Genomic DNA, 16008 nt, shown 5'->3' on the forward strand with positions numbered 1-16008 from the left:
GGCCTGTTTATTTCAACTTTGCTTTAAGTGGCAGTTTGCTGGCTTACTTCTCCTAGATATAAATACAACTAACAGCTTTTTCTACTAATTAAAATGTACTAGAAGTAATTATGAATTCATCTTTACATGTTCTTCTTCTGTAAAACTAGTGCAAGATTTAGTTCCAAGATTGTTGTAAACATGAAACTTAGAAAGAAAACCTTTTGTGCTCTACTGTGTCGCTGTTCGCTTGAACGCAACCTTGGGGTTAACCCTTTAATTACCTCTGCCAAGGAAGTTATGTTTTTGCCAGCATTTATCTATTTTTCTGTGTGTCTGTTTGTTAGCAACTTTATGCAAAAACTGCTGGGTAGATTTTAAGTATAAATTTGTGATCAGTGAATCTAGAAATCTAATATTTTATACAAAAAAATTAATGGTCAGGTGATGAGAGTCTGGCATCAATCTATCTCTGTCCAGAGCAAGGAGTATGATCTCTGCAGGTGAAAATGCACTCGGCAGCGCTGAGAGCCGTGGATGACCAAGGACATCCAATCCCAGAGACACACTATGATCTGTTATGGAAAAAAAACACTGAGTGGTGCGTGTTGGACACAGTGGCAATGAGATCCACTGCAGCTCTGATGAATTGTTCACTTATCTGGGTTAATTCAGATGGGTGAAGCTGCCATTCTCTGACAAAAAGACTCCTTCTGGAGAACAAGTCCGCCCCCAGTTAAAGACATTTGATTCTACTTGGAGCAAATCTCCAGCTCGAGAAATGAAAACTGCTGGATCAGAATCAATGTACTTTTCTGGGAATTCATGAAAAAGCCCAACACCTGAATTTGAGACAGAACTAGCGACAGATGTGCTGCAGTCTGCTCTTTATAATACACTATCGGAGCCCAATCTTCTGGATAAGATAGAATGTGGATACCCTTAAGGGAATGGATGCCATCTTGACACACTCTAAAGCTCTAAAGTAGGGGTGTAAGAAAGTATCAGTATATTGAAATATTATATATACATATACACACACACTTATATATGTATATCTATATATATCTATATATATATATCTACATCTATATCTATATATATATATATCTATATCTTTATCTATATATATCTATATATATCTATATCTATATCTATATATATATATATATATATATATATATATATATATGTATATATATATATATATATATATATATATATATATATATATATATATATATACATATGTATATACATATGTATATGTGTGTGTGTCATCTTGCCTATAGTATTGTGATATGTCGCAATATGTGACAATATATCGTATTATATTGTATCGTTGCCCCTGTATTGTGATCAAGGGGCAACCTCCATTGGACAAAAGTGAAGCCTATGCAAAACTGCGAAAAGTGGCAGTTCACCCTTCATCTGCTAAGGGCCCAAAACAGCAAATTCCCAGAGTCCTATGTTAAAAAAAAGCCAAATTCACAGCAGAAATAAACATCTTTACAGCTTGGTTCAAAATACAATTTGGTTTAAAATGTCAAATTTACTTTCATGACAACTGTGAGGTGAGCGAATGATTTTTTATAACTCATCCATTTAGAAGTAACTTAATCTCGAAAAGTGGCATGACTGGGGCAGGTTGTTTTGATTGACAGGTACACAATATCGGGCTGAAAGAAGGCAAAGTGTAGTATATTCGTGGTTTTTAGTCAGCAAAAAGCGTGTCTTAGCTTTAGCCCGCCTACCTCTGTTAGCTGGTTAGCTTCGGGCTAGCTCTTAGCTACAGACAGGTCAGACTTTGATAGATGTCAATCATCAACCCCTATGGTCACAGCCCCACTCTCAGCTCTACCTCTTTGCCCATTTTTGCAATTTCCGGGAGCAACGGCACATATTATGCTGCCAAGATGGAAACAGTGGGAACCAGTAAATGGTATTCACTTCAGTTTTTTTTAAGACCTACGGGTGATGTTGTGGAAGCTCCGTACATTTTTTATACAGTCTAGGATTGTGATACATATCATATTGCCAGATTCTGTCACACATTCCTGCTGTGAAGGTGTGGGGAGTAAGTGACAGACAGAAGGGCAACACCTGGTATTTGTAGGCTACACCTTTGAATGCAAACCTCAGGAGTTGTCTGTGGTCTGGATGAATGTTGACATGAAAGTAGGCATCCATAAGATCGACTGCTGCAAACCAATCTCCTGGCCCAACTGTGAGCAGCAACGACCCGAGTATCAGTGTTTTTAGAACTTGTATGTTCTTAATTGTTTGCTTAACACTCTCAAGTCCAGAATAAGACAGTCCTTCTCTTTGGAACAACAAAAACGCAACATTTGTTTTCCACCACAGCAGGGAAAACACATATGGCTTATCCTCCTTATCCCAACAGTATATTTATTTTCTCTCAGCGAACTCCTACTGTCTCTTTTCCTACAGTTGTGTTTCTCACAAACATTAAACAGGTGTTTTCACCTGGAAACCAGTACTGTAACCAGTAACCCACGGCAACAGTCTCCTCAAGCCAGCATGCACATGCATGTTAGAGAGGGAGGCAGTCTGCCAAGTGTCTCACCTTCAGCACTGCTGGAGAAGGGTATTTCACCTATTTGTGGGTTGTTGTGGAACAACATGAAGTGACTGTCCAATTTCTGCATGGTCTTTTGTTTCTTTTGAAAGCAAAATAAAAATCTTTATTGGAGCATAGCTTCATTCACAGAGAGCTTGAGTGTGTAGGGATTGCTAATCTCTTAAAACGGGGCTAGGTAAAGTTAGGGAGCTAGCAAGATTTCAAAGTGGCACCTTGTCTTGGCCATTTCAGGTAGGGTTTGGATTGGTCAGAGTTTTTACAGATTTACAGTAAACTGGGGGGTCTAACTATATCTGTTACTGTTTATGATTACAAAATGTATAGACTACTATCAGGACGAGGAACCATTTCACCCAGAGTAAAAAAAAAAAAATGTCTCTGCAATTACTTACCTCAGCTTTAATCGGAGACAGTGGCACCACAAGTTTGAGAGTGCTAGCATAAGGTTTGGGCCCCATGTTTATGGATGACACTGTGCAGTGCTTCAGTCTGCTTCTTCCTCAGCTCAAATTTTGTATGGTGTTGAGTGATTGCCAAAACAACCCCTTAGGAGATACCAGCTCATCCAAATAAAGTACAGTGTTCCTGTCTGGAATATCAGTAAGAGCCTGCCACACATGCCTCTGTGCCACCACCGTGGATGCCATTCCCCTGACCAGGGAATAACTTGCACTGCAAGACACACAAAGGATGTAATCCGTGGTGATTCTAACCTCATTCAGGATGAATGTTCATGGTTCCTGGGTCAAATCTTGTCCTAAACTCCACCAGAACACATAACTTGACAAGCCTGACTAGCTTGCACCCATTAGATTTTCTCCAGATGAGCTGCTGAGCATCTGCAGTGCTCGTAATGTAGTGGGGCCATTTATGGGGGATAGTGGGATGGGGTGAAAAAAAGCTGCCAATAAGGGCTTCATTGGCAGGGGATTAACAAACCCACCATTTTTGGGGCCTTCCAAGTCCAAAAACTGTCTATAGCTTGGCACCATGACAAAGTTAGCCAGGTTTATTCCAGAACGATTTTAGCTCTGAAACAAAGTACATTAGCAGGTACATCAGTAAACGGTTTTTCACCATTTTCGGTGAAAGCTGTGATATCAGCCTTTCCCAGCAATCTTTCTAGGAACCTGATCCGTCTTTCCAGGGTGAGTGCTGAAGCTGGTGGTGTGACTCACAACCATCAGGTTCCATCAATGTTTTCCTGGGTTGAACAATCCCTAAAATGGTATGGCTTGCTTCATGGTTCTTCTCATGAAGCAACAAGCCACATCTATAAGGAAATGGGGCAAATAGAAGACCTTAGCTTTGCTTATTTAGGCTTGATACTGATAGCGAGACACCAAGCTTGTCACTAAAATAATACCCCAAAATAGTACTCTGTAGGCAGGCCAACTAACTGCCAGAGAGCGGTGACTAACACCAACAAGAGCAGCTGATTCCAAGTTGGCTGAAGTCTCTGGAAGAACGAGACTAACTAGTGGTAACTAGTTAGCCAGAGGTGTTCTTAGCTAGGTGAAGAGCATAACTGGCAAATTATTGTGATGATGGTGATATATAAGTGTGATTAGAGGTGTCTTCAGCCAGGACATGAAAGGCTGGGATATCCCATACTATATGTGTTGTATCAAGTACATCAACATGCTGATATGTTTCATGACCAACTTTAATTTTCACATAACTTTTCCAGTACTTCAATGTTTCCCCCATCACATCTTAATATGAGTTAGTGTCTGCCTTTGGCAAAGATACGTGTTGAAGTTGATAAAGATAAGATAAAGTCTGTCTGCCAACTACATTTATAATGACTCTAGTTTGTATATAGACACCAGACATAAGATATTTAATCAAAAGCAGTTGGATATTGTTGTCTCTGTACACAGCACATTCACTGCAGTGCTAAAACTGCAGAGCCTCCTCCCATCTAACAAATCACAGTTTAACCCCCGTGTATAAGAGGAGGGCCTGCAGCTTGAACCTAAATGTAGTGAAGAATGTTAAGCACAATTTTTCTCACAGCCATCAAATGAGGCGGATAGCCTAGATGCTGTGTAGGCCAGTTGCGTAGGGTGAATCAGTTTTTGAAGGGAGATCAGATCATCTGACACAGTAATTGTAACTGCATGCACAGTGGTAAGTGCTACTGTGTTGAAAGTGATTAATTTTTTCGAGAAAAGCACTCGTTCGCCCATTCAGACAGGATAATTGTTGAATTAACTCAATTATTGTTGTTTTATAATAGAATAACATGTTTTCATTAGTTGCAACCCTTATTCATATTCACACGTAGATACAGCTTCCTGTCAGTTGGTAGTCTCCAAAGGCCACAAAATAGATGAACATAACACTCATTTGACCTAACTTTGTAACAAAGGACCCTGTCAAAGAAATGTGTATGTGAGACAAAAGATGCTCTCTAATTTTGTCCTTCCCCTGGTGGCTTACAGTGGGTAAAATTGTGTAAATTAAAGAGCACTTTATTTAAATGCCAACCAATATAAGCTCCCTAACAGGGCAGGGAAGCTGTTTTGACTTTAAGCCATTTCTCAAATGTCAACTGTATTAATCATAACGGTAAACTAACACGAGCGTCTTTCTTTGTGAATAACAATTACAAGCAGCTACAGCAGAGGATCTTATTGGCATGAATGTCAATTAGTCGTCTTTGTCGGCTTTAAAAGTCACCTGCAAACAAGGATTTTTTTATGGTTTTGCAGAAACATAAGAGAGTTAAAAAAAAAAAAAACTCCAACCAAGTAATATCAACACAATGTTTAAAATGAATTTTAAAGACATTTATTTGAAAACATTTTCTTTAATCCACTTGAAGTGAGTCATACAACAAAAGCTGACAAGAACTGATTTCCTACCTTTCTCGAGTTGTTACTGAGAATGACCTGATTTTCTTACACTTGCAATTTACAAAACTTTGAATGTGGCATAAATTACAGCGAAAACAGGGCTCATTTCAGGAATATACATTAAGTTTACAGAAGGACAGGATATTCGGGATGAAGCATTCATAACCAGACCCAGGAAATTAGCTCGCTATGGATACAAAAGCCATTTATCCACAATGGACTTTGACTGAAACACAAATTTCATAATATAACCGCATTAAGTTATTAGACAGAAACAGTTGGAAACTCATCACATCTGCTCCACACCAATATGGCCTCCATTAGCTGCGGAGTGACCCTTTGTACTCCTGTGATTAATATTTCAGACCAAACACGCTCCTAACCTAGAACCTCTTTCCCCAAACCCGCCCCCCCACCATCACCTCAGCATCACATCACCCTCTATAATTAATTATCCAGTGTTTGCAGCACACTGCCAGTTCTATTAATACTCCCCCCACCTCCCCAAATTCTTTCTATACACACGTGTCACACATTTTTATGTCCATACTGGCCTAGGGCAGCTAATTAATATCAGAATTTAATGATGCTGCACTACATTTATTGGCATTTGTTGCTCGCTTTGAGCTGCAGTATCAGAGTGCTGTTTTTATGGCTCCTTTTTGATTATGGCTAATTATTTAGTTTGGAAATTTAGAACACAGACACTTAATAGTGCATCTGTTTTAATATGCAGTAGTGTCCCCTACCTTCCATCTTCTTGCTGCTGTATCACCACTGCCACCATATTTGTTGTTTCAAAGTGAGTAAATGGAGTCAAGTGAGATTTATTAAGAATAACTTAAATCCACAATAGATCGCAGATTAAAATGTTGAATTACTACATAGTAATGTTCTCTTTTTCTTCTGCAGGTGTCTGTCTTGTGTAAACAGCACTTTTCGCTGCCATTGGTGTAAATACCGCAACTTGTGCACCCATGACCCAAGCAGCTGCTCTTTTCAGGAGGGTAGAGTGAACGCATCAGAGGTACAGTAGCATTAAACTGCTTTAGGTATTGAGAGCACCATTTATCAAATGATATGTGACACAGTTGCCTTAAAGGCACAGAAAGCCTAACAGCACTATAAATAATCAACATGATTAAAAGCTTACAGCCATGCTAAAACTCTGAGAGTGCTTATAAGGTCAGAGATGATTTGATCTGCAAGCTAATGTCAGCACACCAATTTAATATATAATAATGCCTATGCTAACATCATAATGACAAACAGATACGGTGATGATACATCTTAGTTTTTAATGTGAGCCCTACCAATACAAAATTTAAGGGGCAATACAGATTTTTAAGGAAACTGAAAACAGATGACAGCATATTTAGATGAAACATTTGATCATTTATACTAAAAACAGAAAAAGCTGATGAGAAAATGATTAATAATCCCTTATAAGTGTTTCATCATTACTAACCTAAAGTACTGGTCCCAAATGCTGACCTGACGAAAGATTTAAAGCTTAGAGTCATCAAAGTTATATAATATCTGTAAAAGTATTCCAAGTTTTAAGACAGTTTATCTATTATATTTAATAGATTTTACCGAGAACCAAATTATGAACATCATGTGGATATCGGTGAGTGGGTCATCAATGTCATAAGAAAAGATCATCATTGAAATTCTGTCTGATATTCTATCTAAATATGCACACTAAATGTTTTTCCAATCTATCCTATAGATTTTAAGAACTTTTACTGGATAAGTGAAAACTGACATGTATAGTTTTGATACTTCATAGGATCACCAAAGTTAATGGGCTCCATTTTGCAGGCAACACTTTCATTATCTCATCATTGTTGTCATATTTGATTTTGAAAGTAGGAAAAAGATGGTTTTTGAAAAAATATATCTTAAAACGATTGAATGCGCCGTCACAATAACAAAGATAATCAAGCATTTTATTCTCACAGTATATTGACATGATGTTAGAAAACTAAAATCACTGGGTTGTTAAAGGTGAAACCGATCCTTTAGGGGTATAAAGTCATGTTAGAGAGATGGAGAAATATAATGTCATTCTCAGAATTGTAACTACTGCAAATTGGTGATGGTGGAAGTCAATTTACAGTAGTGAAATAACTGCAATGAGACATGGCCTTGCACTCTTTCATATAGTTATTTTGTAATGCAGCATGCACTAGCGGCACATAGTATTTGGACTGTGGATCCATTTGCCCTATTTGGGGTATTAATCCCTGTGCTACATTAGTCTTCCGTGTTTATGTAATAGAAACATATTAGTACAGGCAGACGCATGCACATAAAAACAAAGAGAAATACTCAAGAGTGTGTTATGTAAATCCCAGGCATTATATATGGGAATTAATAAGGTTAATACATTAGAGTCAATGTAATATGTGTATATGTTTTTTGTATGTGTGTGCATGTGTGTGTGTGTTATTCTATGTTACAGGATTGCCCTCAGCTCCTAAACTCTGGGGAAATTCTCATTCCTGCTGGTGAGGTCCGACCCATCACCCTGAGGGCCCGAAATCTTCCCCAGCCTCAGTCAGGCCAGCGGGGCTATGAGTGTGTGGTTAACGTCCAGGGTGTCAGCCACCGTGTCACAGCATTGCGCTTTAACAGCACCAGCGTTCAGTGCCAAAACAGCTCGGTATGACCTCAAACACTCTCAGTGGGAATCTCACAGCTGTCAAATGAGGCAGATAGCCTGATGCTGTGTAGGCCAGTTGCGTAGGGTGCATCAGCCTTACGAATACTGCCTGAGGTGTGCAGCGTGAGGAGAAAGCAACGAAAAGGAAATGAAAAAGTGTTAAAGTGTTGTCAAACAAATTTTAGGAACACATACGATTCCTTGGGATTTTTTTTTTTTTTTTTTTTTTTTACATAATGCAAATCACAGGTTAAATTTCTGTGCACTCCCTATCTTGCTACACTATGACAGTATATGAAAAGGCCATTTTCCTCAGATGTGGGTGATTGGTCACCCCAGCCAGGGTTTGCGTCCCTACATGTCAAAGAGGAGAGGAGCAGACAACCGTGGCAGAAAATGACAGATGGTTAAAAGCCTCGTCTCTTTGCCGCCCTTTCATCCTCTCATTTTCCCCACTCCGTCTCTCGCTGTATCTTTTTATATACTCTATCCTCTGTCTCTCTTTGACTTCTCCCTCCCTGTTTCCACTTTCTGAACACTCTCTCAATCTCTGTTTCTGCTTTTCAGTACATGTATGAGGGTGTGAAGATCAGTGACCTGGCAGTGGACCTCTCCATTGTATGGAACGGCAACTTCATCATCGACAATCCCGAGAAGATTAAAGGTGCCTCTGCCATCCATCACTGCCAAACCAGAGGAGTGTAAAGCACTCAATCCACAGGGGATAGATAGTTTATAGAGGGCACTTCATGGTTTCCAAAGGCCCTTAAGAGAAAGTTCACAGTAGCAGGGACTTTTATCAAAGAGGACCCAATCACTTGTGCACCAAAAGGAGAGAAAAGCGATTTTTTGCATTTTCCCATTTTGGCTTCAGACATGGTGTTTGTTGTCACTGTAAAATTTACATTAAAACATCCATAAACAGTCTTCAAGAACACATTTTATGGACATTAACTGAAACATATGCACCGATAGAAAGTAACTTTGCAAAATATTAACAAGCTTACGTAGAGAAAAAGATAAAGAATACTTCAGTATCGTTCTGTATACGAATATATCCATGCTTATTATTTTAATTATTAAACAGGATTAAAGTCTATTTTTTATTGAAAATTATTACAATTTCAAGCCAGGTAAATATGATTTATCATTATTCATCTTTTTAAATTTGTTCAGTTTAAACTGAATTAGGTTTCTGTAAAATTCTGAAAGTTTTTACTGCTAAAAGAAGTGACATTCCTCATCTATTCTGACTATAATGAGTCATTCTTGTCATGTCTTAACCCACAGTCCATCTCTACAAGTGCAGTGCCCAGCGGGACAGCTGTGGCATGTGTCTGAGGGCAGACAGGAAGTTCCAGTGTGGATGGTGCAGTGCTGAAGGTCGATGTACCATGAAGCAACACTGTCCTCCCATTTCCCCTTATGCTAGCCGGTGGCTGGATCTTTCTACTAGGAATGTCAAGTGTACCAACCCGCGCATTACTGAGGTCTGTTGTTTCAGTTGGACTGTTGTCTCCAAAACATTCAGTTGAGCCCACAATATTGAGTGTTTGAGTGCATGCAAACAGAGGGTATCAGATTCTTCACCCATATAGAAAAACATGTTGCTAAACTTTTCATCATCATTCCAATTTTTTATGAGTTTAATGAAAAATGTGTTTCCCACGGATGCTTTTCAGTGATCTACTCTAGAGAATCATAATTCCAATTAATTTCTTTGACAGTGTTTTTTAAGACTAGGGTAAAAATATTGCAGCAATTTTTGTTCAGAAAATCAGAAAGATGATAAAGGAAATTGTGATTTAGGAGGTGCTCTGTTGTCATTACACAGCTAAAATTACTAAGGTGAACCAGGTTGTTATACAAGCTAATTTACTGAGTCCTTTATCTTTATGAGAGTAACCTGGCTATTCGATTGTGTTTTAATATGTTTAGAAAATAATTCTTTAACAAAATGTTACACTGAAGACTAACATTCAATCATTTTGTCATTTTAAATCAATGATGAGGCTTTCCAGCCTAAAATCAAATGGTGCTAGAAGACAAAAAAACTATCCTTGAGTCTTCCTCAAGACTCATGGATGAAAGCTTTAAACCAAACTATTTCTTTGAATGTTTCCTCTTGTACTCTACTGAAAAGCATGCAAGACTTTCTTGTCACATATACACATTAGCCTGGGTTGTAAATATCAACGACAAATACTTATTTTGTCTGTGGCCAATTTCCGATTTCCTGGCAAACCGTCTGTTTACTTGAGACTATTTCCCGAGCCAGCTGAATACCTTAAGTGCTTGACAGCTAAACGAATTCAGTCTGTTTAGAAGAAGGTGATGGATCTTTTATGTCCCAAACTCCTGTTCATTCTCTTGAATGAGGCACAGTGGGTCAGGCACAGAGATGCAAGGCTCTTCCACTTCAAAGAGCCTTTGATGTCCCTGTCACATTATTAGTGTTACTGAAGGAGCTGCAGTAGGATGATTCAACTCGGGAGTGAAGGCAGAGTTGCTCCGGCATTGTTCCTGTTCTGCTCTGTAGGTCAGAATGTACCCTACTGGTGTGTTAGCTTTGCCTGTAAATGGGCTTCTCAAGGCTTTACTTGCCACTACATACCAGTAATTCATTTAAGTTTATTTTCAATTAGCAACAGAAAGCTAAAGCCTTTTAGAGAAATGAAAGTATTCCATTTACAAGTCATTTATTAATATTTTCTTCCTGTAATTAAATATTTTTTCTTATAATGTGTCTTTTAAGGTTTCAGAAGTAATTTGACTTCTATTCATTCTAATGAAATTTCAAAAGAAAGAAACAACCTTAAGTTCATCTTATTTTTAAAAAAAGGAAATAACATGTGGAATATCATCATTTGATTGCAGACCTAGGGGCTGATACAGAAAAAAGGTTCTACTTGATCAGACAGTGAAACCCTCGCTGATTGGTTGTAGTGCTGTGCAACAGTGATAGAAATCGAAGATTTGTGGCAAGCCCCTTGCGGTTGAAATTTCACATGCAGGAATGTTGCCTGTCACTTGGCTGGAGAAGGGCAGTGATCATAGCCTCCTCATGCAAGTTCCATAAATAAATTTATTGGAGAAGAAGTGACATTGCCCCCTGTGTGTTGAGTCCTTACGAGAACAGACTGAACCATCCAATGCTTGATGCTTTTATGTTGACCCTACTTACAGAAAACTGAGGTTATCTACACCAGCTTTTGCTCAACACAGATCCTCACGACCCCATCCCAGAGGTGGACATCTCCGGTCCTTGAGAGCCACAATCCTAAAAAGTGTTCAGAGTTTCCCTGCTGCAACACACCTGACACACAGCAGACTTCATAAGCAGACTGGTACAGCGCTTGACATCCAACTCTGCACTAGTCTGCTAATTAGCCATTGACTTGAGTCAGGTGTGTTGCAGCAGGGAAACTCTAACACTTGCCGGCCTGTGGCCCTTGAGGTTTGAAGCTCCCCACACCCCTGCCCCGCATGTTTTAGATGTGTTTCTGCTCCAACACACCTGGCTTGGATTATTGAACTTACTGGTCAAATTCTTTACAAGGCAGTTTAAAGGATTCATTTCATTCAGGTGTGTCAAAGCAAGGTTGTCTATCAAATATGCAGGGCAGTGGATGCTGAAAACAAGAATGGAAAAACACTGATCTACACCATTTAATATAACCTTGAATTTTAAAACACATAAATACACAGGTTTTATAATATGTAATATTATTTTAATATTATTATATTAATTTTGTAATATGTTAAATAATCACTGGTTTTATCAGAGATGTTGGTATAACAAATGTTATTTTATCTTACTGTAATTTCCCTCTCTTTACCATGTAGGTAAGCCCAGTAGCAGGGCCTCTGGAGGGGGGCACACTTGTCACTATCCAGGGCCTGAACCTGGGTCTGTCTTTCTCCGAGCTGGAGGATAATGTGGAAGTGGCAGGAGTGCAGTGCACCCCACAGGAGGAGGGCTACATCACTGCAGAGCAGTAAGAGACACTCCTCACCTCCACTGCCCCAACATCATTGGACCCATATTGCAACTTACACAGATATTCTGTACACAAGCAAAAACACACACAAACACACATCCATACAGAAGAAAAAGAAATGCATGCATTGTCTTCTCCAACCCTGACACTAAAACCGTGGCGTGGTCTAAACCGGATAAGCCGGATACCCCATGATATCTCATCAGGTTGTGGGACTGAGTGGGGTTTTGCATTACATGTTGTAGTCAGAGCAGAGGGAAGAGACAGACGGTATCTGTGCTGTTGTCGTTATGAGGCTGTCGGTACAGCTGTAATTGAAATGCGCTGCGTGTCGCTGACTGGGGGTACAATCTGTTAGCCATGTGTTTCTCTCACAGCCATGTAATGCGATTGAGCTCAGGCTGCAGGGACTTTATTTATATCCTTGTAAAAAATAAGAAAAAAGTGGGAACAAAAGAACATGCCAGCAGAAGATTGGAAAACTCACGTGATCTTTGAACAGCATGGTTGAGCAGGGACGATTCATTGGGATCTCTGATGGTACTGGGGTGTGAATTTCTTGCGCACAGCCATGAATTCAGCAGGACTTTTCATTTGACTCACACAGTGCTTTAAAACATGGCATTACCGCTGTTACAACCATTAATTTCAGCATGGGGTCAGTTGCTATAATGACTTATTCATGGTGTACTTTATCTTATTGACCTGACAGACAATAGTGATTTATTGAAGAAACCTCTATGCTGTCATGGCAACCGGAGGTAATGGTGGGTGGCAACCGTGCAGGAGATGGGGAGTGGTGTAGTTTATCATTTGAGTTATATTGCTGTTATAGGTTTCCCATTAGGAAGAAAGATGGCCCTCTGTATTGACCCACAACTTCTATGAAAGTCTGCTTCAATCACAGTGGCCTTAAGAGGCCATTTTTCACCAGAGAAGCTCATAACAAATGTGATTCAGTACAGTGATGTTTTTGCATGTGTACACTTGGACATTGTATTTTAATTAATTTAGTTGACATAAATTAAAAATATTATTAATATACCTAATGCTCATGTTTTTGAGAGTCCTCGTTCATATGGTGTGTGTGTTTTGTTGTTAACAGGATTGTATGTGAAATGGCTGCAGCTCCAGAAGGAAGTGCACCGGGTCCAGTTAAGCTGTGTGTTGGTGAATGCAAGCCAGAGCTTCATGCACAGTCCTCCCAGCTCTACTCCTTTGTGGTAATTGTGACACTGAATTGTCATGCTTTCGTCAGTTTGCTCTGACATAAAGATTGTTTGTGAATATTAAGCCTGATCACATCATTATAAGTTAACCTTAATGATGTGCAGAATAAAAGTGTTAGTTGTCATAAAAGTAAAAGTTATGTTATAAAATACTAAACTTTGGATGAAATAATAATGAATCAAAATCAGAACACATGGTGTATTTTGTGTTTAAATGCTGAACAAATGGCTGTCTACAGATCCCTACAATGTTGGCCCTGACTCCAGGCAGAGGACCTGAATCTGGGGGCACCAAGGTCACCATCGTCGGAGAGAATCTAGGTGCTGGCAGCACTGTTAATGTTTACTTTGGAAATCAGACATGTGAGCTGTACAGGTGAGTCTGATGGTTGTAAAGCCTTCTTTTGTTCTTTGTAATCTGATATTACAAAACATATTTTTACATTATTTAAAATGTCATGCAGAGTTTCTCTGCACACTGTATTTTTTTTTTTTTAAAGAATTAATCATTTCTAACTATAAACACAGTATGAGCTCATTTTATGTAAATAAAGAAAAGTAAAATCCTTTATATACCAATATGTGTCTGTGTTTTACATTGAAAAGACCAATTAATCATTGGTTAGGAGGTGATGAAGCTCACAGCAGAAGATTTCTTTTCTTTCTGTATTTATAGACATCTATTTAAAGTCCAAAATGGCTACCATGGTAGCAGTCAGGCAGGTGAGGCAAAGAAGTCATTAGCTAGAGCCCCTTCTAATTAAAGCTTTTATCCCTAATGTGTCTGTAACAAGGAAGAGGACAGACTATAATGAATCCGCTATTGCTCATAGCTACATGATGTCAAAAACTTGCTATTGAAGCAGCGAGTGGGCAGTCACAATATAAAACAGGAATAAATTTCTCTTTTGGTAATCCCACCAGGAGGACCATATCAGAGATTGTGTGTTTCTCTGCTCCATCGGTGACTGGAGCAGGACCAGTGCAGGTCAGCTTGAGAGTTGACCGGGCCAAAGTTCCTGGAAGTCTTGCCTTTGAGTACATCGAAGACCCCACGGTCCAGCGCATTGAACCCCTCTGGAGCATTACCAGGTATTATTAATCAGTAGTATTAAGATAATAGCATTTACAGACACTACTAAGGTAGCAAAGCTGTGGTGATCCTGTAATTAATCTGCCAAAATGTAACGTGAATTTTACATGTTTCAATTGACTGTTTCAAAGTTGCTGCATAATGTTGTCAGAAGGTAGCACTATAGGCTGTTTTGCTGTTGGTTGTAATCCAACAGAAGTAAAAAAAAAAAACAAAAACAAAACTTTAGATGACATGCTCTTGAGGGAGACACAGAGAAATCTTTTTTTTCCATCCTTATAGGCATCCTGAGTTTTATAACATTTCTGGAAATATGCTGGTCAATCACTTATTTGTTTTTTCGTTTTTTTTTTTTTTTTTTACCAGCTTAGATTAGAAACGGCTGGTGAGCTATGTTCTTTAGATATTTGGAAGTTAAATGGTTTACAGTCTGTTCTTCTTAAAAACAGACAAAATCCACCTCAAAGGGACATCTAAATGTTTTTGGGGCATTAGTGGGAGTTATACCATCTGCATTCACATTTTTTAATCACATCTTCCTAATGCTAACCAGTAATAGAAGTCCAGTTACTTTAATGTCTTCCAGAGTTAATGATGACATCAAAATCTTTTAACATGAACATCGAAAAATAGTTTCTTGAAACTGACTTAAAAAGAAAATTTTTGATCTTTCCAAGTAGAAAATAAACCAAGATCAGCTCCCGATCATAAATGAGTTACAGGGATGGTGTTTTTAAAATGATCATAATTAACAGAAGAGAAAGCGCGCTTGGATTGCTGCTTGTATGTTGTAGATTTTGTGATCCCGATCCTTAGATGACTGAAGATTGAGTGGATACAAATATGTACATCCTCATTTTTGCAAGTTTTACAGATTATTCTATAAATAACAGAGAAACAATGCAAACTGTAAATCTATGTAGTGCATAACATAATGAGGTCTAACACATCGAGCGCTTTATTTATAGCCTTAAGATTTACATTTCTGATAATGCCAAGAAAGCCAGAACAGTATGAATAAATGTCTGTTGCACAACATCCACTGCTCTGAGAACAAGATAATACTCACAAAAAAGACTTGCCCAAACCTGACACTGCACAATCTCTTCTACAGCAACACACCTCCCAGGTATGAAGTAAATTACAAAAACTGTTGCAGAGATAGGTCAAGGACACACATACAGACAGAGATAATGTGTTTGCATTATTTCCTGGAGAGTTACTGAATACTTCTGAAAATGTCTCCAGTCCACATATGATTTCCCACTCAACACAGGCTAACCTTTGCCAGGACATGTTACCCAGTAACACCATAGTTTCTGGGGAAAAGGCATGTAATCATGGAATCAAGGTGTTGTGATTTAACAAGTTCTATGAAACATGTAGAGTACAACCAATGAAAATCTTCAAAACAGCACATTTATTCATCTTACCTTTCACTTGAATACTCTTGAAATTAGTTTGACGTGGCTAATTTTTGAATACAACAACTGAATCTGCTGCATAAACATTTCTATCACAGTTGAGGAATGCATTACCTGCACTCCTCTAAATAAAAGATGGCACTTAATTTGG

The 16008-nt window shown here is 38.7% G+C and overlaps 1 protein-coding gene across 1 annotated transcript in view; it reads left to right on the forward strand.

The window, feature by feature from the left end:
- Nucleotides 1-16008, forward strand: part of LOC306757615 (plexin-A2-like) — a gene marked incomplete at both ends in the record, with an annotated part of 65029 nt that overhangs the window by 28814 nt on the left and 20207 nt on the right. The window contains 8 exons of the mRNA XM_079242722.1: nt 6355-6469; nt 7910-8110; nt 8678-8774; nt 9401-9600; nt 11957-12108; nt 13217-13334; nt 13580-13716; nt 14265-14432. Of these exons, the coding sequence (XP_079098848.1) occupies nt 6355-6469; nt 7910-8110; nt 8678-8774; nt 9401-9600; nt 11957-12108; nt 13217-13334; nt 13580-13716; nt 14265-14432 (1188 nt within the window). The remainder of the gene's footprint in view (nt 1-6354; nt 6470-7909; nt 8111-8677; nt 8775-9400; nt 9601-11956; nt 12109-13216; nt 13335-13579; nt 13717-14264; nt 14433-16008) is intronic.

The sequence above is a fragment of the Telmatherina bonti genome (genome assembly GCF_933228915.1).
Source record: "Telmatherina bonti genome assembly, chromosome: 6".
Taxonomy (NCBI): Eukaryota; Metazoa; Chordata; class Actinopteri; order Atheriniformes; family Telmatherinidae; genus Telmatherina; species Telmatherina bonti.